This window comes from Aotus nancymaae, unplaced genomic scaffold, assembly GCF_030222135.1.
Source record: "Aotus nancymaae isolate 86718 unplaced genomic scaffold, 86718_ANA_hifiasm-v0.15.2.pri h1tg000010l, whole genome shotgun sequence".
NCBI lineage: Eukaryota > Metazoa > Chordata > Mammalia > Primates > Aotidae > Aotus > Aotus nancymaae.
In genome coordinates this window covers 16,228,310-16,254,885 of record NW_026988421.1, presented here as the reverse complement: position 1 = coordinate 16,254,885, position 26,576 = coordinate 16,228,310, and the positions used below count along the sequence as shown (strand labels likewise).

Sequence of the window (26,576 nt, the reverse complement as noted above, 5' to 3'; positions counted from 1 at the left end):
AGAGGGACTTCATCAGGCCGTCCCCTTAGTAAGTCCCCTCCCTCACAGCTATTTTGGTGACCATGAAGAGCCCAGTATGTGTCAGCCACCATTCTAGTCTCTGCATGTATCACCTCATCTTGTCCTCATAACAACCGGATGAAGGACATATTATACTTTATATGTGAGAAAAGAGGTTGGTCAGAGGCCGAAGCCATGGGCCCTCTCCTTGGGTTACTGGGCCTTCCCTTCTGCAGAGGTTGTTAAAGAGCCTCGCATTTCTGAAAGCAAGGTGCACTCGATGTACATCCGTTTAGGCCAGGTGCAGTGGCTCACGCCTGTAACCCTAGCACTTGGGAGGCCAAGGCGGGTAGATCATGAGGTCAGGAGTTCAAGACCAACCTGGCCAAGATGAAACCCCATCTCTACTAAAAATACAAAAATTAGCAAGGCATGGTGGCAGGTGCCTGTAATACCAGCTACTCTGGAGGCTGAGGCAGATGATTGCTTGGACCCAGGAGGCAGAAGTTGCAGTGAGCCGAGATCATGCCACTGCACTCCACCCTGGGCAACAGAACAAGACTCCGTCTCAAAAAAAAAAACAAAGTACATCAACTTCTTGCCATTTCTAAAAGGCCTGGTGCGATGGAAATGAGTGCATTCTGCCTTGCCTGTGTAAAGCAATCCTCTCTCCAGATACCTTATCCTTCATCGGTTCCTGGACTTCATATGGAAGGACCTGTCAGGTGAATAGCATCATAACCTTGGCCTGTGGCACTCATCCTTGGCTGCACAGGGGAAGATGATGCACCCAGATCCACACAGCAAGACTTCAAAAGTGCAATGTAATCATCCACCCTGTCTAATCATTCTCAAGGAATGGCATTTCTGTGGTTTAGGTAGACAGCAAGTTAAAATTTAAAAAAAAAATTCGCAAGGTTTACAAAGGCTACATTTGCTCCCCTACCTCATCTGGTCTTATAACTCTCCTAATTATGCCCTGGAACACTCCCAGAAAATACCCCGTCTCTCATCCTCCTGGACATGTCAGTCATCATCAGAGAAACTAGCCAAGTAAAACATGCAACACATACCACCATTACCGCATTTGCTACCACAGCAATTGGCAGCTTCATCATCTAACACGTCTCAGCAAGTTTCTCTAGTTCTTAGTGCAGAGAAGAGACCATGCAACCAATCCCCTGGTTTGTGGAAATCTATAGCTTGTACGCATAAATAGGCATTAATTAAGATAAAAGCAGAAGTCCTAAAGCAGACTTGTCCACGGCTACACAGTTACTTAGAGATGGGCGAAAACCCCTCAGATCCTACCGCCTACCAGCGGTGATTCTATCACGCCAGACTGGCCACACAGGCAGCCTGAGTAAACAAACACAGGCTGGGCTTGAATGCTAGCTCCACCACATGCTGAGTGGCCCTGGGCACATGGTTTTCTCTCCCTGGGTTTCAGCAGTCTCAGCTGTGAATGGAAGGAGACATTCCACTTGTGAGGCTGTGGTGAAGACAGGGCAGCTTCATGGCATGTGACATTCAGAGCTGTACTGGGTCCTGTGCTCAGAAGCTGTCTGTATTTGGTTTAATGCTTTGCTGCTGCTATATTGGCATTTGTAATAATGTAGTCTTTGAACTCGTGTTGTACAAGTGAAGTCGGAGGGGACAGTAGAGCACACATGTGAACAGATGAGATGCGTGCAGTTTGCGTGTCTGCTGTTCCTGCCACCCATGCATGCAGAGTGTTTGCAATGCCCCATGAGCCCAGGAATCTAGTACAGTCACAATGCACAGGAATTCAGGGAGACTCAAAGGGAGGACAAGGTGTGTTATATCCATGACTGAGTCATATTCCATTCAAACCAGGATGCTTGCTTTCAATGCACAGAGAAGGCAATGATGTTCTAGGAAATACAAACAACCAAGGAAGCATATTCCTTCCCATCTATGTTAATTCCCTGTATTAGCCAAACACTCACACCAAAAATGATACCTTGTTATATGACCTCTGCTACCAAATGAGAAAGGCACTGTGATACCAACCATCAAAAAAAAAAGGTGGACTTCGATGTTAGGAAATCTTTCCAGGAAGATGTGGTTGTTCTCTTCAGCCTATTCATTCATGCAACACATATTTATCAAGTGTTTACTAAGTGTCAGGAACTGTTATAGGTGTTGGGATATCACAGCAAAGAAAACAGACAAAAATCTTTGCCAGGAAGGAGCTATGTTCTAGTCAGGGAGGTTGAAGTTGACATAATAAAATACATAAGTAATGTATACATTTATAAACATCTGTATGATTATTATCAGAAAGTGGTAAGTGCTATGGAGAAAAGGCAAGGCCGGGACAGAGAATGTTGGGGGAGAAGCTGTGGTTTTGAGTAGAGTGGTAGAGGAAGGCCTCTGTGGGGAAGTGCTATGTGAGTAAGTACCTGAAGAAGGGAAGAGAATAAGCCACGCAGATTCTGAGGAAAAACTACCCCCGACAGAGTGAGCAGTGAGTGCAAACGTCCTGAGACGTGAGCCCACCTGCTGTGTTCACGGCAGTGGAGAGGCTGGTGAGATCAGGAGGCAGACGGCAGGAGGAGTGAAGTTAGTGAGGTGGAAGGAGTTAGGGCCTGCAGGTCATTATAAATGGCCTTGCCCTAAGTTGTTTTGTTTTATTTTGTTTTGTTTTGTTTGGAGACAGGGTCTCGCTCTGTCACCCAGGCCAGAGTGCAGTGGCATGATCACAGCTCACTGCAGCCTCAACCTCCAAGGCTCAAGTGGTCCTCCCACCTCAGCCTCCCAAGTAGCTGGGATTACAGGTATGCACCACTACACCCAGCCTATTTTTATTTTTTTAATTTTTTTGTAGAGACTGGGTCTCGCTATTGCGCAGGCTGGTCTGGAACTCCTGACCTCAAGTGATCCTCCAGCCTTGGCTTCCACAAGTGGTGGGATTACAGATGTGAGCCCCCCCACACCCAGTGCCACTGAGGGATTTGGGCAGAGAAAGCAGCATCATCTGATCGTCAGCCCAACAGGATCCTCTGCTGCTCTGTGGAAACTAGAATTAAGGAGAATGAGCACAGATGCAGAATGCTGAACTAGTGCATGAAATAAAAAAGAGCTCAAGGATGAGATGATGACACAACAGGATGAGATAAAAACGGTTAAAGAAATTAAGAAATGAAAACTGACCGGGCACCACAGCTCATGCCTGTAATCCCAGCACTTTGGGAGGCCGAGGTGGGCAGATCACGAGGTCTGGAGTTCGAGATCAACCTGGCCAACATGGTGAAACCCCATCTCTACAAAAAAATACAAAAATTATCTGGGCATGATGGCAGGTACCTGTAACCCCAGCTACTCGGGAGGCTGAGGCAGGAGAATTGCTTGAACCCAAGAAGCGGAGGTTGCAGTGAGCTGAGATGGCGCCATTGCACGCCAGCCTGAGTGACAGAGTGAAACTCTGTCAAAAAAAAAAAAAAAAGAAAGAAAGAAATGCAAACTGAGGACAATAGTAAGAACTGAAATATCAAAGAACAAAATAAACACTGATAAAATATCTAATTCCTAGCATAGAGAAAACTTTGAAATGATTTTATGAACACAGAAGAAAGAGCCTCAAACAATAAGAGAAAACAATAGATGTGCAAGAAGAAGAAAGATTTTTAAAAAATGTATATCCTAGAAGTAGAGAACCTAAGTAGCAGATGTATTCAAAGATTAAATACACAAGAATACCTCTGAAATGAAGAGACATCTGAATTCACAGATTTAAAGAGTATATAGATATATTTTGGCAAAATTTGATACAGAATGCTGACTCCAAGTCCTAGACTAAGCCTTAGAACTCCAAAGAATATCATTCTCCATATGTCTAGGCAGAAAAACCCTATTGCTCACAAAAAAACAAAAAAACTCAGGCTAACCTCAGACTTCTCAACAACAACACTGATTCTTAGAAGATGAAGCAAATACTGGATGTCTTGAGGGAAAGAAAGTGTATGTCCCAAGAACCTTACACCTGCCAAAATGTCGTTCAGAGATAAAGGCAACAGGCAAACCACCACAAACAGAAAGGTGTTCAGCAAACATAACACCATGAATCTTTCTTGGGAAAACTGCTGGAAAACAATATCTAGCCAATTAAGAGATGACTTAAACTCAGGAATGCAAACACTACTAAAAGTGCTAGCAGTGAGCAGTGAATTCAATTATATGTGAAACTGACATCACACTTACCCAATTATGGTTAGAGAGGAATATGGAAATGTTTTGAGCAAAGGACAATGGGAAAACAATATTGCAACTAACAAAAATCGGGAGGTGAGCAGGAGAGAACTATGAGAGTACAACTGTCCTCATTTACACAGTAGGGAGGTAATGACTCTCGCCAAACTGTACAAGATTCTTCATCTACGCATCTCACCGAAGCAACCTCAGATTACATCACCCATTCACTTCGGCTTTGCTTAGAGATTGTGCAAAAATCATCACTGTGTTTATGCCCCAGTTCCTGTTTCTTGGACTTGGTAAGGAAAAGGGTATCATAAGGCAAAAATATTTTCAGGATTTTTGAAGAAAAGGGAGATGACATATCTTTAACTTTTTACTGATTATATCCAGATTCTTTTTTTTTTTAAGACACTGTCTTACTCTGTCACACAGGCTGGAGTGCAGTGGCAAGATCATGGCTCACTGCAACCTCAAACTCCTAGGCTCAAGTGATCCTCCCATCCCAGCCTCCTGAATAGCTGGGACCACAGACATGGACCATTACATCCAGCTAATTTTTAATTTTTTTGTAGAGATGAGGGTCTCACTACATTGTCCAAGGTTGGTTTAAACTTCTGGGCTCAAGCAAACCTTCCGCATCAGCCTCCCAAAGTGCTGGATTACAGGCATGAGCCACTAACCCCAGCCTATATCCAGATGCTTAGTTCAAGAACCAAAATTGTTTCTAATTCATTAACATCTAAGATTTCTACAGCATGTCTCTTTCAAACAGACTAATGGATAAATCATTTAAAAAATACATCCGCTCTAAGGATAGTGGCTACATGAGGTTTTATTTCATATTTCATTATTTACCCTGCGTATGCATGAAAATGCCATGGAATTCTCAGGACAATATTTTTATTCATCAAACGATCTTTCTTGGAGGGAACTTGTCGCATTCATTGCTCGTCTGTCCCCCATCTACCCCTCTTGTGGGTAGGCACTGAGCCGTATGACTCCTCCCCTTGGCTGTGGATGACTAGATTGTTAGTGGACACTGGATCAGAGCGAGGTGCAGACATCAGCTGCCCAACAACTTTTTATCCAGTTTTGGAAAAGATGAACTGGGCCAATTAGGTTTTTACTCCTAAGAATCTAAAGTTAGAGATACATATAAAAGTCCCCGTCGGTAGTAGATATGCATATCAAAAGATGATGTTAGGCCAGGCCAGGTGCAGGTATCAGAGAACCATGTGTATACCCAAGTCCCAACAGACAGAGTGTCAGAAGAAGCCAGATGGGAGGGAAGAGAATGGAACATCCCCGGAAACTAAGCTGCAGTTCCTGGAGCAGCCAGGAATTCTGTACTTCCTGAGGCCTGGCTCTCCAGCATTTCCTGAGTTCCTGTACCCGCCCTCTCTATCTAGTTTGATTGGGTTATTGAAAAGTATAAGTGGATTTCTGTTCTTCAGAAACAAAAGATCCTTCATTAGAATGGAGAGGGAATTTTTACTGAAATAATACCTCAGGTGGATCATTTGGAATGGAATCTGTCAGTGCCCTACCCATACCTCCTTGGCACTCGCCCCTACAAGTCAGATGTGATTACTAGAAGCATCAGAATGCATGCATTAACATACCTGAAAGCAGCTGTCAACCAATGGTGATGGGAAAGTGGTAGGTAAATACCCCAGCTTCCTCATCCCTTGGCTGGGATATCTCTGCAGCACATCCCACACTACCTCTTAGATTTCCCAGTGGATTGAGAATTGGCTGCCCACACTGGTAACTGGCTTGATATTGTACCTTTTATTAGCCTCACTCCCCTACAAGTGATTCCTGGGATCACCTTCCAAATAAATTACTTGCCTTTAAATTTTTCTCACAGAGTCTCTTTTTTCGGTGGAGAGTTCTAAACAAAAGAGAATCTGCGATCCATACTTTTATGCTAAAAAAAAATTTTGTCTTGAGTCACTGATCACTTTCATCTAAAGATAACAGAGAAAGATTCTAAATAGAACAATATCCTGAAAAGACCAAACATGTTTAGACAGAATATTTTTTTTTCTCAAGAAAATAAATTATTAACTGGATCATCTTATTATACAAACACAGTGGAATTTGCACACATACTATGCCAAAGTACTTCTTCCTTTAAAATATGTAAAAGAGACAACTTAGATTAACTCTTATAGCAGAGGTCAGAACTACCAACTGCCTCATAAATAAATATGCCTCCAAAATGTCTTTTTGGCCTGTGCTTATGTTTTAGGCAGAAAGATGTGACTTATGACCTTTACCAAGTTCTATAAAAATGAGTCATTTTATAATGATACTCCATTTTGTTTACACATATATTACATGGACTCTCTTTTTACAATCTTAAACAGCTGCATATTGTGACAATGGAACCAAAGATTGTGCTAGTACTATATGTCATATGCCAGGCTGGCTGTATATTCGAAAGAGATATAGAAGGTAGGTCTCTTCCCTTCCTTTATCTCACCATCACTAGCAAGATGGAAAACACTCCTCATATGTATTGGATTTGTTGGGATTTGGAGGAGATTAGAGGGAGGACGGCAAGGAAAATATTTTAAACTTAAATTCTTCTTGCTTTTGGATCTGGATTACACAATATTTCTTTTTAAATTCTTCTTGCTTTTGGATCTGGATTACACAATATTTCTCCTTCCCGAATAAAATATACTAAGAGCACTGACAATTTACCAATACGCTTCATTGGCTATTAAATTTGTATACAGAAAAAGCAACTAAGCCACAAGATCAGCATTCAGCCACAGTATCCACAATTGAGAACTAGGTGGGCAAAAATCAAAGGAAGAAATGAAGAGAAACAAATGAATGTTGACCCATTAATGAGGCTAACAATATTTACTGAGCATCTGCAATATGCAAAGCATCACCTTCAAGGGGCCAAAAGTGGTACAGTGATCAAAGATACCTAAACTAAGCCCTCTACAACCTTACATCTAACTAGGGCAAATAGCTCAAGGACCTAAATAATTCTAAAACAAGGCAGAGAGGGATTGGAATCAGAGATACTGACAAAACGGTATGAACTTTCAAAGGAAGGAATGCTTACCGCTCAGCAAGAGAGATAAGGAAAGCTTCAAGTTGAATGTGGTCCTTGCAACTACAGGAAGAGTTACAGAAGGTTGGCTGGGCTCAACTTCTTTTCACCAGCTGCTGCCACATATAGAAAATGAACTGGATCACTCTTGGTATTTAGATATAGAAGTTAACCAAGAAATGTATTGGATCCTATTTGCATTTTCTTTAAACTCTTCTTTTTTTTTTTGAGACAGAGTCTTGCTCTGTCGCCAGGTGCTAGGCTGGAGTGCAGTGGTGCAATCTCGGCTCACTGCAACCTCTGCCTCCCGGGTTCAAGCAATTCTTCTGCTTCAGCCTCCCTAGTATCTGGGACTACAGGCACGTGCCACCACTCCCAGCTAATTTTTGTATTTTAGTAGAGACGGGGTTTCACTATGTTGGCCAGGAAGGTCTCGATCTCCTGACCTTGTGATCTGCCCTCCTCGGCCTCCCAAAGTGCTGGGATTACAGGCGTAAGCCACCACACCCGGCCTCTTTAAACTCTTAAAACAAACTAATTGAACCACAATCTATGTTAACTCAAGTTCAGCTGAAGTATTATTAAACAAATTCACTTAGTATTCCCATCATGAATAATATTAGACCAATTGGTGACCACAAAAATTAGACAGTTATTTTATTTATTTATTTTTGAGACAGGGTTTCACTCTGTCATCCAGGTTGGAGTGCAGTGGCATGATCTCGGCTCCTGCAACCTCCACCTCCTGAGTTCATTCAATTTTTGTGCCTTAGTCTCCAAAGTAGCTGGGATTACAGGCATGTGCCACCATGCCTGGCTTATTTTTTTGTATTTTTAGTAGAGATGGGGTTTCACCATGTTGGCCAGGCTGGTCTAGAACTTCTGACCTCAAGTGACCTGCCTGCCTCAGCCTCCCAAAGTGCTGAGATTACATTTGTGAGCCACCACACCCGGCCTAGGTAGTTATTAAGTAACCGCTGCCCCTATAGTGTTGCTGGCTACCAAGTGAAGACAGAGTCTGTGCCCTTTAAGAACAAGTACCTGAGGAAAGGATAACAGAACATATTCAGCTACACACTAGAATCACATGATGGCACTTCAGGGAAAAGACTGACATGAAACAGAACTGGGAATTGTCTCACAAGGACAGCAAATATCACACACCCCAGAATATTCTAATGATGTCAAAAACGACTTTACAAAATGATCTGGGTCGTGATGGACAGAAAGGGAGACGGCTGAGTGCTGGCCGTGGCCCTAGCTGTTTGACTTTCTTCCCAGCTCATCTTTATCCCAGGAGATCCCGCTCTATTGCATGAGAATTCTCCCTCTCCACTTGGGCTGCAGATTTTTCTGGGCACTGTGAGTCATAATGTCTCTGATGTCCTCTCATTAATTTTGGTTGCTATCTATGGCTACAGAACTTGGATGAGGAAAGACATCTCAACAGCAAACAAACATAACTTGGGGGTCACAGTAAGTCACTTATAGAAAGTGAATTTAAAAGCCAGCTAAATGACATCTCAAAGTAAAGGCCCTACCTCTCTTTTTATAATGTTTGCAGACCTGTAAGTTGTAAAGCTGTAAGCAGTTTTGAAGAGTAAGATACAGGATGTAAATAGACATGAATGTACATATGGGATTTCTGTACATATGGGAAAACTGGTTATTTAACTTTGGGGGAATAGCTTTAATTTAATTTGAAATCGTATTAAGTGGTGGAAATGCAAAATAGTGCAGCCACTGTAGAAAACTGTTTCTCAAAAAGTTAAACAGAGAATCACTTTATGACTCAGGATTTCCACTCCTAGGTACATACCCAAGGGCACTGAAAACATATGTCACACAAAAACTTGTACACAAGTGTTTATAGCAGCATTATTCATAATAGCCAGAAAGCAGAAACAACACAAATGACCATCAGCTGACGAAAAAATAAAGAAAATGATATATCCCCACAATGGGATACTATTCAGACATAAAAAGGAATAAGATACTGATAAATGCTACCACCTCGATGAGCCTTGAAAACATTATGGTAAGTGAAAGAAGCCAGACACAAAAAACCACAGGTTACATGATTCCAGTGAGATGAAATGTCAAGAATAGGCAAATCCACAAACACGTAAAGGAGATAAGTAGTTGCCAGCAGCTGAGGAATGTGAGTAATCGGGGCTGATTTCTAACGGGCACAGGGTTCTTCTGGGGCTGATAGACGTGCTCTGGGATTAGACAGTGGGATGGTTGCACAACTTTGTGGTTTTACTAAAACCCACAGGATTGTACACGTTAATGTGATGAATTTTACGGTGTACTAAACTATATCTCAATTTTAAAATGTATGTAGTACCTTTATTTACCAAGCACTGTGTGATAGTCAGAAGAAAACACGAAAACAACGGCCCTGCCACTAAGGAGCTTACTAGCAGGTAGGGAGAGACGTGCAAAGCAGCAGATATAAATAGGCAAGCATAGAGGTGCTTGGATGGGCATTTGTGTGGCATACAGCAGAGAGATCTGGAGGTCTGGATAGGGTCAACAGGAAAGTTTCCCCTGAGCTGAGTCTCTAACTAAACTTAAAAAAAATTAATAATCCTTTGGTCTTCTCTTTTGTAATATTAAACAGGAAGAGAGGAAGGCCAAGGCCTTAATCTAACACTACCCTCTAATTATACCCCAGCCTTAGGAAAGTCATTTAATTCTCTGGGCCTCAATCTCTTACTTCCTATAAAAATGAGGTGTTGGCCGAGCGCGATGGTTCACACCTATAATCCCAGTACTTTGGAAGGCTGAGGCAGGTGGGTCATTCGAGGTCAGGAGTTCAAGACTAGCTTGGCCAACATGATAAAACCCCATCTCTACTAAAAATACAAAATTATTAGCCAGGCATGGTGGTGCACACCTGTAATCCTAGCTACTCAGGAGGTTAAGGCACAGAGAATCACTGGAACCCAGGAGGCAGAGGCTGCGGTGAGCCAAGATCACGCCAGTGCACTCCAGCCTGGGCAACAGAGCAAGACGCTGTCAAATAAATAAATAAATAATAATAAGGTGTTGACATCAAAGGTTTATTTCTATCTTTGAGAAGCATCTAGAATCCTCGTGCATATCATATCATAGTCTATCTAAAATCCTGGCATATTTAAATGTGAAGGTCTCATAAACCTGATTCTGCAAAGGGTTTCTCTAGTGCATTCTGGGTGTCCTGCTTTCTGAGGTTGAGAAAGGAATCTTCCTGCTGGCTACCTCTACACACCCTAACAAACAGCACACAGACTATGCTGCTTTCCTGTTGGCAGCCTTTGTCTTCCAGCCCAGGGACCGAATCACCCCTCTGCTGGCCACCTATTCACCTTATATTACCTTCCTACTGGCAGCCTTCAGCATGTAGCCCATAGACGACTCAAGCCTGTGTTGGCTACCTGTCCACCCTACTGAGTAACACACAAATCATATTCCCTTTTTTTTTTGAGATGGAGTCTCACTCTGTCATCCAGGCTGGAGTGCAGTGGAGCGATCTCGGCTCACTGCAACCTCTGCCTTCCAGGTTCAAGCAATTCTCCAGTCTCAGCCTCCTGAGTAGCTGGAACTACAGGCCCTCGCCACCACATCCAGCTAATTTTTCTATTTTTAGTAGAGATGGGGTTTCACTATATTGGCCAGGCTGGTCTCGAACTCCTGACCTCATGATCTGCCCACTTCAGCCTCCCAAAGTGTTGGGATTACAGGCGTGAGCCACCATGCCCAGCCCCGACACAATCCATATTCCCTTTCTGTTAGCAGCGTTGTCTTGTACCCAGGGCCATCACAGGCCCATGGCTAATTTGCCAAGTTAACAGGCGTCCATCCATAATCATCAGCACTGGGTCATGCCCCAGAATCATTGGGCTCAAAGGATAGGAAGTCAGGGATTTCTATGAAAGTAAGCCACTCTTAGTAAGATTCAAATGTGTTTAAGCCTGGATTAAAACAATGCCAAACAATAAACTTCAACAGACTGCTTTACCCTCTGACTTTAAATAAGATTCATTTTGAAGTGCATTTAATTAAAATGAATGGAGCATTGCAGCATATTTAGTTACTCAAGGAAATAATTTATATGGGAACATTTCATGTGAAAATAGTTACTTGCCGACGTTCCTAGAGCTACAAATAAAATAAAGAAACAAAACACAAAGCAACCATCAATAAAACAAAAAAAGCTGGACCAAGCAGATTCAGCCAGTGGAACTAGGTGAAAAATGTCTTACCTTACTTTTTTCTTTCCACTCACAGATCATTGGGCTATTTTCCTCTTACTCATATTTTAGGTAAATCCCATCTATGTTCCAGCTCACATCGCAAATCCTACTTTCTCTTTCCCTTCAGTGATATTTCTTTCCTTTGAAAACTGATTGTATTTGTTATCTAGACAATTATTGAACTTCACACACGTTTGGGTGAGAAGAAAAGGGGGACCTATTTATTGAGCTCCTACTAAATGCTAGAATTTTTAAAATACGTATTTTCTCGTAGGGCTCATAATACTGCTGCAATGTAGGTAGTATTATCCACATTTTATATACGAGAAAACTAAGGTTCAGATATATTAAATAACTTGCCCAGGTCACAGAACCACAAAGAGCAGAGCTGGACTTTGAATTTGGCAGTGAGGTCTGACCGGACTTGGAATTTGGCAGTGAGGTCTGACCCCACAGCCCTGAATTTGCAGCTGCTTTGTTTTACAGCTTCTCCTGGCCTCAGCTACTCGAAGGCAGGGGGACAATTAAAGGCTGAATTGTATTCTTCTAACATTGCGATTTGATTTCCCGAAGATTCACTCATTCATTTACTCATCACTCACAGCTTTTTTTCCGTGCCAGGTACTATCATGGAATAAAAACATGAACACAGCTCTCTCCTTGCCCAGAGAGGACCTTGGTGTATGAAAAGGGAGAAGCTTATAAACAGGCAACTCAAACAAAGATGTGCAGAGGATGCCATGAAAACACAGCGGAGGATGAGGCAAGAGGTAAGATCAGGCCTCCCCAGAGCAGGAAAAGTTTAACCTGCATCCTGCTGGGCCTCAGAAGAACCAGGGAGGCCGTGCCAGGCAGCAGAATTGCACATACAAAGAGAGCCCCATGTGAAAAGGTCCTTCAAACATCTGTGACAAAGAAGACTGATGTGGGCGTTTGGGGGTTAAGAGTGGGACGTGATTGAAAGGCTTGACTATCAAGGGCTTGAAACACATGATTCTGGGAAATATGATTAAACTAATGGAATAAGAAGCCTAGGGAATTGAACGGGGGTTATTGGTAACTATAAGTCAAAGAAAAAATGCAAACTAATGCTTTCCCAAAGAGCTGAAACCTCAAATCCCTCTCCATTCATGCCCTTGCAAGATGTAGCAGTAACTGGCCTCCACCTATCACCTCCACCCTCAGGAGAATAAAAGTCAAAGTAAGACTGATGCGTGGGGGAACCACATCCCGTCAGCAAACTGGATGTGGCCCGGGGAACCCAGCATGCTGGAGGAATGGGAGGCCACAGTGCAGTGCGTCTCCTTGCCAGCAGCAGTCACCTGTCACTACTTTGCCCTCAAAGTAGCCTTGTCAAAGCCATCAATCATCAGAGAGCAAGTCTGAGGGCAGGAACCTGATGTTGGTTCTTACCAACTTTCCTGGGATATATTTTTCATGGCTAGCTCAAACGCTTCTCTCAAATTTAAGAGAGTGCCTTCACACCTGAGTTCCAGGCTTTGCAAGGAATTAAAACCTTTTCCACAACACAGCCTCTCAATGTCATCAGGAAGATGCTATAGAAAAGCTCCACAGTGGCCGGGCATGGTGGCTCATGTCTGTAATCCAAGCACTTTGGGAGGCTGAGGCGGGTGGATCATGAGGTCAGGAGATCGAGACCATCCTGGCTAACACAGTGAAACCCCATCTCTACTAAAAATACAAAAAAATTAGCCAGGCATGGTGGCGGGTGTCTGTAGTCCCAGCTACTCAGGAGGCTGAGGCAGGGGAATCGCTTGAACCCAGGAGGCAGAGGTTGCAGTGAGCCAAGATCACGCCACTGCACTCCAGCCTGGGTGACAGAGCAAGACTTTGTCTCAAAAAGAAAAAAAAGAAGGGCCAGGTGCGGTGGCTCATGCCTGTAAACCCAGCACTTGAGAGGCCAAGGCGGGCAGATAACAAGGTCAGGAGTTCCAGACCAGCCTGGCCAACATGGTGCAACCCCGTCTCTACTAGAAAAAAAAAATACAAAAATTAGCCGGGCGTGGTGGCGCACACCTGTAGTCCCAGCTACTCAGGAGGCCGAGGTAGGAGAATCGCTTGAACCTGGGAGGTGGAGGTTGCAGTGAGCCGAGATTGTGCCACTGCACTCCAGCCTTGGCAACAGAGTGAGACTCTGTCTCAAGAAAAAAAAAAAAGAAAAAGAAAAAACGAAAAGCTCTACAGCATCTTGAAGAATATGCTGTCTTCACACTGTTGACAACAAAGCCATTTGTGGCCTTTGGCCTACTATCCCCAAGATGCTTCCCCTAGCCCTCTGATGTACAGGTCTGGGGTTGTGGATTAGTGAATGGGGTAAGAAGGGCACAGTAAAAGAAAAAAAATTACAGTGTTCTATGTTCTGCTTAGTTTGAAAACAGGTTGCTACTGCTTTAAGAAACAATAATGTACCCAAGAGGCTCTCTTGGTTATGTGATAATCTGAGTATCTGGGTCTTAGGAGATCATCCCAAGAGAAGACAAGCCCTGGGTGTGCTGCACCTAACAGAAAGGTCCCAGCAGGTGCCTGAATCAGAGATGAACCACCGTTTGATCTTCTGGGATATGAACTGCTTCTCCAGGGAGGGGACTGCCAAGTCTACTTTGATCCCTGCTTTCCAGTCCAGAATATTCTGCTTTGGGATTTGGACTCAGCTGACAACATAATCACTGAATCCTCTCCAGATATCCTTGGGGCTTTTGATAACAGTGCCAGACTCTTCTTGTTTATTTGTCAAGAAGGTAATTGCCCTAAATATGTTCTTCCATTTGTACAAGACCCAAACACTTCAAAGGACAGAAAGAAACACAGGTTCAAAAACTTCACTCTAACTGGGCGCAGTGGCTCACACCTGTAATCCCAGCACTTTGGGAGGCAGAGGTGGGCAGGTCACCGGAGGTCAGGAGTTCAAGACCAGCCTGACCAACATGGAGAAATCTTGTCTCTACTAAAAACACAAAATTAGCCAGACATGGTGACACATGCCTGTAATCCTAGCTACCGGGGAGGCTGAGGCAGGAGAATCACTTGAACCCAGGAGGTGGAGGTTGCAGTGAGCTGAGATCACGCCATTGCACTCCAGCCTGGGCAATAAAAGCCAAACTCTGTCTTAGGAAAATAATAATAATTAAAAAAGCTTCACTCTAATTTCCTGCAGTAGAGTAAGGGAACATTCCATACAGATTGCTTGTATTTATGAGCTAAAGGAAGGAAATCTTTGCTAATTTTCCTGGCAACAACAATTTACTTTATGAGAGTCTTCAAATTTGAGCTGCTAAAGTACTTAATTAGCAATATTACTTATAAACTTTAGGTGTGCCAGCGTTCAGCATACCTCATGAATGACCCACTCTTACGCTCCTCGGGCTGAGGCAGAATCGTATCATGGTTGAGACCATGAACCTGGGTGTCAAGCAGACCTGGGCCCAAATCGAGTGCTTTAGTGACCTTTGGCAGGTCTCCTAACTGCATATGCCCCAGTTTCCTTCTCTGCAAAATGAAATAAAAGTAATTCCTGCTTTGTTGAGTTATTGAGAATATCAAACACGGAAAAATCACAAAACACTTGGCACAGGCCAGGTGTGGTGGCTTGCACCTGTAATCTCAACACTTTGGGAAGCTGAAGCAGGAAGACTGTTTAATGCTCAGGAGTTTGAAACCAGCCTGGATAACCCTGTCTCTACAAAATAAATAAATAAATAAAAGAATTAGCAAGAAATGGTACCATGTGCCTGTGGTCCCAGCTGCATGGGAGGCTGAGGCAAGAGGATCACTTGAGCTTAAGCGGTGAAGGCTGCAGTGAGCCCTGTTCACACCACTGCACTCCAGCCAGAGAGACAGAGGGAGAGCCTATCTCTAAAACAAAGCCAATCCATAAAAGCAGCTTATCACAATGTTTGAGATGTAGCAGGCCCCCAGTGAATGACAGCCATTCTTCTAGAACAGTAGTACTACATCTACAACCAGAAGCTGCAGAAGCTATTTGGTATGTTCACTGATCTATGTCACTGATATATGTTCACCGATATATTTTTGCAGAAGCTGTTTTATATGTTCACAGATCTGTTTCACTGATATATGTTCACTGACATATTTTTGCAGAAGCTGTTTTGTATGTTCACAGATCTGTTTCACTGATATATGTTCACTGACATATTTTTGCAGAAGCTGTTTTGTATGTTCACAGATCTGTTTCACTGATATATGTTCACTGACATATTTTTGCAGAAGCTGTTTTGTATGTTCACAGATCTGTTTCACTGATATATGTTCACTGACAAATTTTTGCAGAAGCTGTTTTGTATGTTCACTGATCTGTTTCACTGATATATGTTCACTGACATATTTTTGCAGAAGCTGTTTTGTATGTTCACTGATATATTTGTTTTGCCCACTTTTCCCATCTTCTCGCTAATTCATTGCTGCTGTGAAATGAGGAAAACAATTTCTTCCCTTGCAACGTCCAAGGGTTGTTTTGAGCATGACAAAGGACAGATACGCATGGGGACACTTGGAAAATCATGGAGCCCAGCACAACTCCAAGCAGGGGTTGAGCACCAGACAACAACAGGAAGCTGCAGCATCTTGAGATCTTTCTGGCAGCTGCAGGAGGCCTTTGCCAAATATTCCCGAGCACCCTGCCAGGAGCTGCTCCTGAACTCTCTGGGGCTTCATAGCACAGGAACAAGCATGGCTGCAGGAGGGCGCACTTCCTCCAGGCACCTGTCCTAAACAGGATGCTCGAGCACACAGTGGCTTCCTGGGAATCCCACGTCCTATGCGGCATCTATAGTCCTGGGTCTCTATTGTTTCACAGCGTGGAAGGCAAACAATGGAAATCACTATTTTTAACAACAATAAACGATTTTTTCTTATTTTATTTTTTAAATTCAGCCTCCATAGAGACTGTCCAAAATGACTAACGCTGACTATATTGCAAGTCTATTATTATTACTGAAATTAACATTTAGTGGATGCTTTTGTGTGCCACTACACCAAACACTTTGATATGCAAGTTCTCATTCTTTAAATTTATTTTTATCTTTATTTACAATTTTTAAAATTGAGATAGGGTCTTGCAGTGTTGCACAGGCTGAACTCCTGGGCCCAAATGATCCTTCTGCCTCAGCCTCTCAAAGAGCTGGTACTATAGGCACATGCCACCATGCCCAGCCAGGTTCTCATTTAGTCCTCATAATCAATATTACCCTTAGACATGGGCAAGCAGAGCCCTGCCCTAACCCCATTCCTGCCTCGAAAATGTCTAAGTGTGCCCTGGTACCTGGGATTGCTGGGGCCAGCAGTGCTGTCTGGATGAGGAATCTGAGTCTCCTCTTCACAGATTTCTCTAGTGATCCTCTGCATCTCTCCCATGCTGTACAAGGGGTTGGCCAGATGCCCCAAAGAGCCCAAGAGTCATGCCAATGGAGTTTCTTGGGGCCCTGGAGCTGGCTCTATTCTAGGGGACAAGCCTAGCAAGCAATCACTACCTCAGGCTGGTGTGGCATTTCTTTCCCATGATTGAAAAAGATTGAGCTATTGACACACTGATTTGGGGTGACTCAAATTGTTTATACAGACAGGAGCCCTACAAAAAATATTTGCCCAGGGCCCCATCTACTCTAGGGATAGGCCTGCTCAAATCAGTCATATAAGGTATGCATTCCCTGCCTACCTTACAGACAGAGAAATGCACTTGGAATCACTAACTTCCCAAAGTAACACATTTAGTAAGTAGAAGAGCTGGGAGTCAAACTCTGGAATGTCCAACCTCAAAGCCACACACTTAACTAATCTCCCAGATTTCCTTATCTGCCTCCACTAAGATATGGATATCCCAGTGAGATTACCTTTCCTGTATTCAGAACTCCCTCTGATACTGTTCCCTCATGACAGAAACTGCTGATAAGTCACTATCCAGCATGCTTTCATTCAACTACAGCTTACCTGGCTTCCCCTTGCCTTCCTGCCTCCTCCTCCCAACAGATCTTATCTCTTTCAAGAGCAACAGTGGCTCATTCCAAACACATCTGATTTGAGTCTCTTTGAGTAGAAACATTCCATAGAAGCACTGAAGTCCTTCACAATAAAGTGTTAGCTCCAGCAGAAATCTACATGTTTCATTTTTATTCCTATTTGTGGAATAAAACAGTTTTCTCCTCAGTAAAGGGATTCTAGGTATCCACTAGTATGAGGATCTGATTTTTGAGGGAAGTGTCCCTCACTGCAATAGGCATGATCAGCTGGTTCTGAACAAAGTTCTTAGCATAGCTTGTAAGCATGCTGGGCAGAAGGCCTGGTTTCTCCATTCCCACTCCCTGCTCCCCTAGAAAGAGATGCTCCTGGAATCATGAAGAGAAGACTGTTAAGAGTAAGAGATAAGGAGCTGTCACCATCAGCAGCTGTTGGAGTCAATATCCTGTCCTCCCTGAGCACTGATCTACTTGTCAGCCCTCTCTGTCCCAGCCAAAGCTCTGTGTAGTCACAGTGAGATACCGCTTCACATCCACTAGGATGGCTGGAATACAAAAGTCAGATAAGGCAGGGCGCAGTGGCTCACGTCTATAATCCCAGCACTTTGGGAAGCAGAGGCAGGCCGATCACCTGAAGTCAGGAGTTTGAGACCAGCCTGGCTAATATGGTGAAACCCCATTTCTACTAAAAATACAAAATTAGCCAGGTGTGGTGGCATGTGCCTGTAATCCCAACTACTTGGGAGGCTGAGGCAGGAGAATCACTTGAACTTGGGAGGCAGAGGTTGCAGTGAGCTGAGATTGTGCCGCTGCACTCCAGCCTGAGCAACATAGCAAAACTCCATCCCCCTAAAAAGTCATATAATAGCAAATGTTACCAAGGATGTGGAGAAACTGGGACCTTCATTTGCTGCTGGTGGGAATGTAAAAGGGAGCAGCTACTTTGTAACGTAATCTAGAAGTCCTTCAGAAGGTAAGACATAGAGTTCTTATATGACCCAGAAATCCCACTCCTAGGTATATACCCAAGAGCTCTGAACATATCATATGTCCACGTAAAAATTTGTATATGATGATCCTTTTGATGTGTTCATGCATGCATGTGTGAGGAGTGCCACCCTCAAACCTTGTTATGACATTGGCACATTACCCATCTGACATGAAAAAAAGAAAAAAACCTTGTATATGGATATGCATGGGGCATTATTCATAACAGCCAAAAGGTGGAAACAACCCACATGTCCATCAGCTACTGAAAGGAGAAATAAAATGTGAAATATCCATACAGTGAAAGGGTATTTGGCCATAACAAGGAATAAAGTGCTGACACGTGCTACAACGTGGGAGAACCCTGAAAACATGCTAAGTGAAAGAAGCCATAAACAAAAGATCACATAATATAAATTCCATTCACATGAAATATCTGGAATAGGGAAATCTAAGAGGCAGAAAGTAGATTTTGATTTCTTAAGGCTGGGAGGTGGGGATGAAGTGGTTGAGGTGGGGAGGCAATAGCCAAAGAGTACAGGGTTTCTTTCTGAGGCAATGAAAATATTCACCGTGGTGATGGCTGCACATATCAGTTACATACTAAAACCCACTGAACTGTATACTTTAAATGGGTGAATTTTACAGCATACGAATTATCACTCAACAAAGCTATTGAAAGCTGATTGCAACAAAACAGAACATCTTAACTCCCTTACTTCAGCTAAACTGAATCCAATCCAACTCTCTGGCTGTCCAAGAATGATGAGGAATATGTTATGCTTCCTGGTTTATTTGATTCAACTTCATACATTTGTAGGGACCACGGCTAATCGCCTTCTGCTTCCCGTACTAATTCTAGTGCTGACTTTGACAAGGCGTGAGCAGTTGGGTAGGTATCATCTTCATTAATAAAGGCACCATGATAACTTCCAGGTCTGAAAACTCCCAAGTGCAATAACTGTATCCTCAGAGTGGGCCTTTTCCACCTCTTTCCCAGGCAGAGGGATGACTGACATGTTTTAATGAGCTTCACTGAAAAGAAGCCTCAACAAGTTCTATGGATATTAAAAGGCTTTTTATTTTTTATTTTTTTAGAACATTTCACAAGATGAGTGCTCCCTACACAATGACACAATTTGGAGCTCGGCTTTACTTAGGTCATCTTTTGCTGGCGTCCATCTCCGGCCTTTGAATATTTCCTTTCCATTTATTCTTTGTCATATGAAAGGACACCATCTATGGATAGAGATCTTTCTTTTCCATCATACTTCCTATTACTGACAATTATTCACACTGTGTTTGGAAAGAGATACATTTGTTACTGGAGATCATAAAATCCTGGACAAAAATCCCCTTGGAATTTAGCTCCATAGCTGTACTTACGTTACATTCTCCATCTCTCCCACCCTCACCCCCATTAATTATATATTAAGGATAGTGTTTCCTTTGAAGAACACATTACGGAAGAATGAGCTGGATAGTACTCTCTTAATTATGCCAATCACAAAAGACAAAACCATGTCGAGAGTGGGTTATTTTACTTACCAAAAGGATCAACGCTGTTACATATGTGCCCACGTGGGCAGTAGTCCTCAGGACAGAGATACAGCAAGTGAGTGACAGTGGCACGCCTGTGAGCGGGGAAGGAGGTCCCAGAGACCCTCCAGTCCTCAACAATCAGTCTCTTTCTGTTCGAGCCCCTGGCACTGGTTCTCTCAGATGAGGTGACTTTGCTTTTCTCAGAGCTGCACAATTTCCCCAGACACTTTAGGCCAAGGAAGGAAGGCATCTTGGCATAGATTCCCAAGAAATGAGAAATGGGCAGCAGGAGCTCAAGGAGCAGAGTTGCCCCACAATTCTCGCTGTTCCCCTGGCTCCTTACTGTCTCCTTTTCTCACTGCCCAGCAAAGAAGATTAAGGGAGATGTATTTAAGTGATTACCCTCAACAGCTTAGGGCCCCATATTCTCAGTCAGATGACTAGGTGCAGAAACAGCCACTGCCAGGAACTTGAGCCTGTCAGTCTCAAGCGTGAATGCATATTTGAAAATTAGATTAATATCCAGAACAAGAGAAAGAATATAGCTGCAATATCTAAAAGAATTCTGCTGCAAATACTCCTAGAATATTCAGTATCATTCACAAAAGTCACAAGTGAATGCATATTTGAAAATTAGATTAATATCCAGAACAAGAGAAAGAATATAGCTGCAATATCTAAAAGAATTCTGCTGCAAATACTCCTAGAATATTCAGTATCATCTGGTAAGAGTACTGAGAATAGGGGTAGGGATATGTACACATATATAATCTAAAAATGTCTACCAGAAAAATCCCAGGGTAATAATTCCAAGTTCTCCAGTATTTCAGATCTCACACGTGGGGTGGGTGGGGGGCTCGATTAAAGATCCTCAGCTTTAACTCATGATAAATCCAGCTCTAGGCCATAGTAAACAATCATTTTATTTTCTAGAGGGGGATCCCTCCTCTTAGTACCAGGAAAATCCTTCTGCCTCATTCCATTAGCCAATATTTACTGTCTTAAAGTTGTTTCATGAGTTTTCTGTGATTGCAGAATCATATGATAGAGACAGAATTAATGTGTAGGTAGCTTTGGGTTTTCACAAAATTACAAGCTAGGAGGACCTTCACAGAATTAGTATATTGAAATAAAAAGGACAACCCCAGTAATCATTTACTCTTTAACATCCACACAGTAAGATGAAGTACAATATGTGACCGTCACAACCATACAAAAGTCACAAGTGAAAATGAATAAACCCATACTCCTTCTGTCATTGGGCTATTATGTTCTAACACAAATTTCTTTTCACTAAAACCCTAGAATAGAATTATAGAGCTGACAAGGCCATCAAAGGTAATCTAGTCCAGTAGTTCCCAAATATTGCTGTGCATAAGAATCATCTGTAGGCCACGTGTGGTTGCTCACCTCTGTAATCCTAGCACTTTGGGAAGGTGAGGCAGGAGGATTGCTTGAGGCCCAGTTCAACACCAGCCCTGGAAACATAGCAAGACTCTGTCTCTACAGAAAAATAAATAAATAAATAAAACATTAGCCAAGTGTGGTGTCCTGCATCTGTAGTCCCAGCTACTTGGGAGGCTGAGGCAGGAGGATTGCTTGAGCCCAGAAGTTTGAGGTTACAGTGAGCTACGATTGTGCCACTGTACTCCGAGGTTACTGGGCAAGACTCTTGCCAAAAAAAAAAAAAAAAGTTGTAGAACTTTTGAAAAATATAAAAAAAAAACTGGAGATTCTTTGTACATAGGGGTCAGGAACTTATGTTTCTAAATGTTCTCCAGACCAGTGCCACAGTGCCAGCACTCAGGAAGCAATGATCTATGCCAGCCTTTAAGATGAGGAAGGTAAGTCTCAGAGAAGATGTGACTTTCTCACGACAATGCAGAAAGCCTAGGGTGGAGCCAGGTCTTCTGACTCCCAAGCCAATAATGTGCTAGAATTATTCTATGCCAATGGGAAGCATGGTGGGAATGGAAGAAACAGACACTGTCTAGAGGCACTCAGACTGAGGCGGACTTGGGGAAAGCAGAAACACAGGACTTCCACCACTACCAAAGTCACACCTCAAAATTTCTGCTCCAAAATTCTGGGAATTAAGCCCAACACCAACCTCCAAAGTCTTCCTCTAAAAACAGTTTACAAAGCAGGTAAAACGATCTGTCTGTGTTCTTTTCCCTGCTTGCCTATTTTGAAGAACCTTCAGATATACAATGTAAGATGTTCTATCGATGCTTCTCAAAAGGTGGGTGAGGGATAAAAGACGACACATTGGGTGCAGTGTACACTGCTCGGATGATGGGTGCACCAACATCTCAGAAATCACCACTAAAGAATTTATCTATGTAACCAAACATCACCTGTTCCTCCAAAACTACTGAAATTAAAAAAAAAAAACAAGATATACAACTGGAAAAAAAAATAAGTAGCATTCATCCATCAAAAAAAGAAAAAAAAAAGAATATATTTCCCAAAATGTGATTTCTGGTCCAGTTTGTTTAAGAAGCAGATCCCTGAGGCCCACCTCAGCCCTACCAGGTTCTTCTAAAGTGTTTTCTAATAAACACTGTAGTGTGGGAACCTCTGCCTTTCACCGTTAATTCTTTCTTGCTGGGTTTCCTAGAGCTCTGCTTTTTGCAAACTGAGAATCTGAGCAGTTACTTGCTTCTATGTGTTTACATGGTCTTTTTGTGAAATATAGATGTGTTTCTATAGAGAAACATGATGCAGCCACTTTGAGCGCAGGATCTAGAACACAGTAACACACATAGACTTTGGACAGAAAAGAGATTGTTTCCTTCAAACCCAGCATCTTCCTTACCAAGAAAAAGGGTAACTAGGCCAGGTGCAGTGGTTCACACCTATAATCCCAGCACTTGGGGTGGCCGAGGCAGGCAGATCACCTAAGGTCAGGAGTTTAAGACCAGCCTAACATGGTGAAACCCCGTCTCTACTAAAAATAAAAAAAATTAGCTGGGTGTGGTGGCGGGCACCTATAATCCCAGCTACTTGGGAGACTGAGGCAGGAGAATTGCTTAAACCTGGGAGGTGGAGGTTGCAGTGAGCCGAGATTGTGCCACTGCACTCCAGCCTAGGTTACAGAGCAAGACTTCATCTCAAAAAAAAAAAAAAAAAAAGAAAGAAGAAAGAAAAGAAAAGAAAAAAAAGAGAAAAAGGATAACTATTCCATAACAAAGCTATTCTGCTTTCTTGGTCCCTAAACTCGTCAAGCATTGCCCACAAAAACTATTTCCACTGCATTAACTCTGCCTCAATGCTTAGCCATTGTATCTGCAGAGCATACACAGGACACTCCTAAATTTTTTTTTTAACAAGTTTACAGATCCATATATTTAGTTCAAGATGCAACTGTCTTTTAAGAGACTGGGGAAAGGAAAAAATAAATTCTTAATAATAGAATCATATGTAAGAATTTTGATCCGTTTTAAGAATTTTAGGTCAGGATGGAAAGTAAACTACATGTGGATCATAAAGATGGCTGATGAGAATAACAAATGTTTGCCTGCTTTTAAAGACAACCAAACTACATATAAATGTGAGGCGGCTGACTCCATTCTCAGGCAGTGGAGATGGGAGTTCAGATGCCGGCAGTAGTGACTGCAGACCCCTGTGAACTAAGTTCTACTCCCCAGGTGCTCAGAGCTTTTCACTTACCCTCCTCCACATGCTCAGGTTAAATACCCAGCGGAGGCCAAACCTCCAGTCTTAAAAGTAGACCTGCAGTGGTAGCTGCCTGACAGCAGCCTCTTCACCAGGGAAAGCACAGCTGGGGAAGACCCTAAAGGAGCACCAGTGGATTCAGGTCTTTCATTGCTGCCTCCTGCCACAGCCCACATAAAACTACAGTTACAGCAAATCACAGAGGAGTGGGTTTTCTGACCGTTTCTATGGTTCTATGATAATCTATCACAATGCACCACATTACAGAGCTAACGATAATTATAAACGTTGAACTTCTGCCCAAGATTTTGCTGGCCTGTGTATCTTACCAGATAGGAAATTCCTAATCTTTCTAACAGCAGTTCCACTGTACCTAGTCAAGCTCTTCTATGATAAATTATGAAAATAAACCATCAGTGGGAAAATTCACCAAGGGGCACTGAAGACACCCAGCCTTTGCTCACTGAAGGAGCTCAATAAACACCTGATGTGATGAGCCCCAGCCCGAAACCAGGTGTTTTGGGGCTACAAAGTGCTCAGGGAACAGATGCCACAATGACTGCTCTTTTTTCAACAGTCAAATGAACACAGACTTTAACTTTATTCTGTATAATGACTTAAGTCTTTTTCTCAGACAAGTGTCCCCTCCTGGCTTAAATCATCTGCTAGGATCTACTTGTTCCTCACTAAGAAATAAAATTTTCACAGAGAGCAAATCGCTACCTTACAATGCAAATATTGATGGAATTTAGTTTGCTAAGGAAATGGTCTGCAGTTAGCCTGTGGCTTCTTCAGTGATAATAGGGTTACTTTTCATTTTTGTTTGTTGTTTTTAACGAAAATGAACAAACAGAAAGAACTCAGCACACCTTCCAGAAACACCTGCAGTTGCTCACAAGTCAGGATGATCTTTGCTGCTAAACAGAACAGATTAAGTGGGAAGGCTAGGAAAAGGGGGTCCAATTGGACTTCCAGAGAGTGACAACTCGGTCCGTGTGAGGTTCTCTGCTCAGCAGCAGCTACCCCTGCTCCCTGCTCCCAGCAAGTCCTAAAGTTCAGTCCTTCTGCATGGTCAGCCCTGGGCATCTTCTCTGCAAAGCCCAATGTTTAAGGGGTCTTACCCATCCCTCCAAAGCAGGCTGTGATTTTCTGAGCATACTGGCACAGGCTCCGGTCTGGGCAGGGCTCCTCAGGAAGGCCTGCTTCCTCCATCCCTCTGCAAGCAGCTGCTTCTCTTCCTGTAATGCCACTCACCCAAGACCTGCTCAAAATGGAGCAAGCAGCCAAGCACCCTCTTCCATATCTTCCCCATTAATAATTCAGACACTACATAAAATCTGCTGAGCATTCAGGATTGAGAGCACCACGGCACTCTGAGGACTGAAGCATAATTAGTTTAACAGGCATCAAGTGTCTCAAATTACTCTCTGACAATACTCTGCGTAGGCAAAGTTCCCAAAGAGCAATGAGAGGCAGGCTTGGAATGCCTTCAAGGAAGCAGGCACAGATGAAGATCAGCTGACTGGGGTCACAGGCATCCTCTGCACTCAAACTCCATATGGTAGACAAGACTCTCCAGTGAATCTCCTCCATAGAATCAGGGCACCAAGTTGCTGCCCACACATCACAATCCACCAGGCTGCATGCACTCTTTGTCAGCAGCCAAACCTTCTCTACGCCTGCGACACATCTCTTCATCCTTCCCATACTTCCTTTGCTTTTCCTGAAATTCCTCAACCTCCTTCCCATTTGAACTTTCCGAAAATGACCTGTGCTTAAAAATGCAGCTCAAACATTACCTCCTCCATACAGGCTTCCAGAATCACTCTGGCTAGAATCAATTTCTTCCGATCTTGTTCCCCAAATAGCAGCTCTCCCATGGTATTTGTAAACCTGCCTTGCAATAAGGTTACCCATAAACTATCTTATTTCCCTTGCCAGCTGCTAAGCTGCTGAAGTGCAGGAGTCTTGCCTTTGTCACACTGTTTCCTTCGCATGAGGCTCTGTACATACTTGTACTCAATGCCTTGTAAATAACGTTTGGTAATTCTAAGAAGTCACTGTGAAGGCTGGGAGCGGTGGCTCATGCCTGTAATCCCAGCACTTTGGGAGGCTGAGGCGGGCAGATCACGAGGTCAGGAGATCAAGACCATCCAGGCCAACATGGTGAAACCCCATCTCTGCTAAAAATACAAAAAAATTAGTTGAGTGTGGTGGCGCACACCTGTTGTCCCAGCTACTCAGGAGGCTGAGGCAGGAGAATTGCTTGAACCCAAGAGGCAGAAATTGCAGTCAGCCGAGATTGCACCACTGCACTACAGCCTGGGCAACAGTTCGAAACTACAAAAAAAAAAAAAGAAAAAAGAAGTCACTGTGAAATATGAGTAGCCAATACTCGAAAAGGCAGGTATCAAAGACAAAACACACTCTGACCATTATTAACGCTCTGCTAAAAGAGGAAAAGTTGCACATTCTATACCATGTTGTCTGAGAACTTCTATACCGCATATACAGCTGCAAGATATAATTATCCTCCTCCTGGTTACAGCGTATCTAAGAGCCACTGAACTGGAAGGCACTAAGTGGCAGGCACATGCCTGAGAGGCCCTGGCCAGCTGTGGCCATAGGAAGCTGTCCCAGTGGTTGGTAATTAGGAAACGGACTGTCCTTGCTGGTGGGATAAATGGCTGAGCGTAGAACCAGAAACCCCAGCGTCAGCGCTTCTCTGCACCTCCCCTGACGGAGGTGCTGACCCTGAAGCAGGTGCGTGGTGCCTGCCTGCTCCAGCTTCCCCGCCGTGGCTCTCCCAGGAGGAAAAACTCAGAGGGAAGCGTTTCGAATGGC

General features: G+C 43.3%; 1 protein-coding gene and 1 pseudogene across 10 annotated transcripts in view; one reads left to right on the top strand and one right to left on the bottom strand.

Annotated features, from left to right (window-relative positions):
- The window catches only part of ABLIM1 (actin binding LIM protein 1), a 341,410-nt gene that overhangs the window by 210,374 nt on the left and 104,460 nt on the right, over positions 1-26,576 (bottom strand). The window contains exon 1 of one of the 10 annotated variants that reach the window (XR_010341745.1): positions 20,061-20,404. The exons of 7 other annotated variants lie outside the window; for them this stretch is intronic. Coding sequence is in view for 2 of the 3 variants with exons in the window: in XM_064373818.1 (XP_064229888.1) it covers positions 20,061-20,304 (244 nt within the window). In the remaining variant the exon portion in view is untranslated. Of the gene's footprint in view, positions 1-20,060; positions 20,405-26,576 lie in introns of those variants that run through there. 2 more of the 10 variants (XM_064373818.1, XM_064373820.1) reach the window with 2 other exon arrangements.
- Positions 18,601-18,685, top strand: LOC135274102 (small nucleolar RNA U13; annotated as a pseudogene).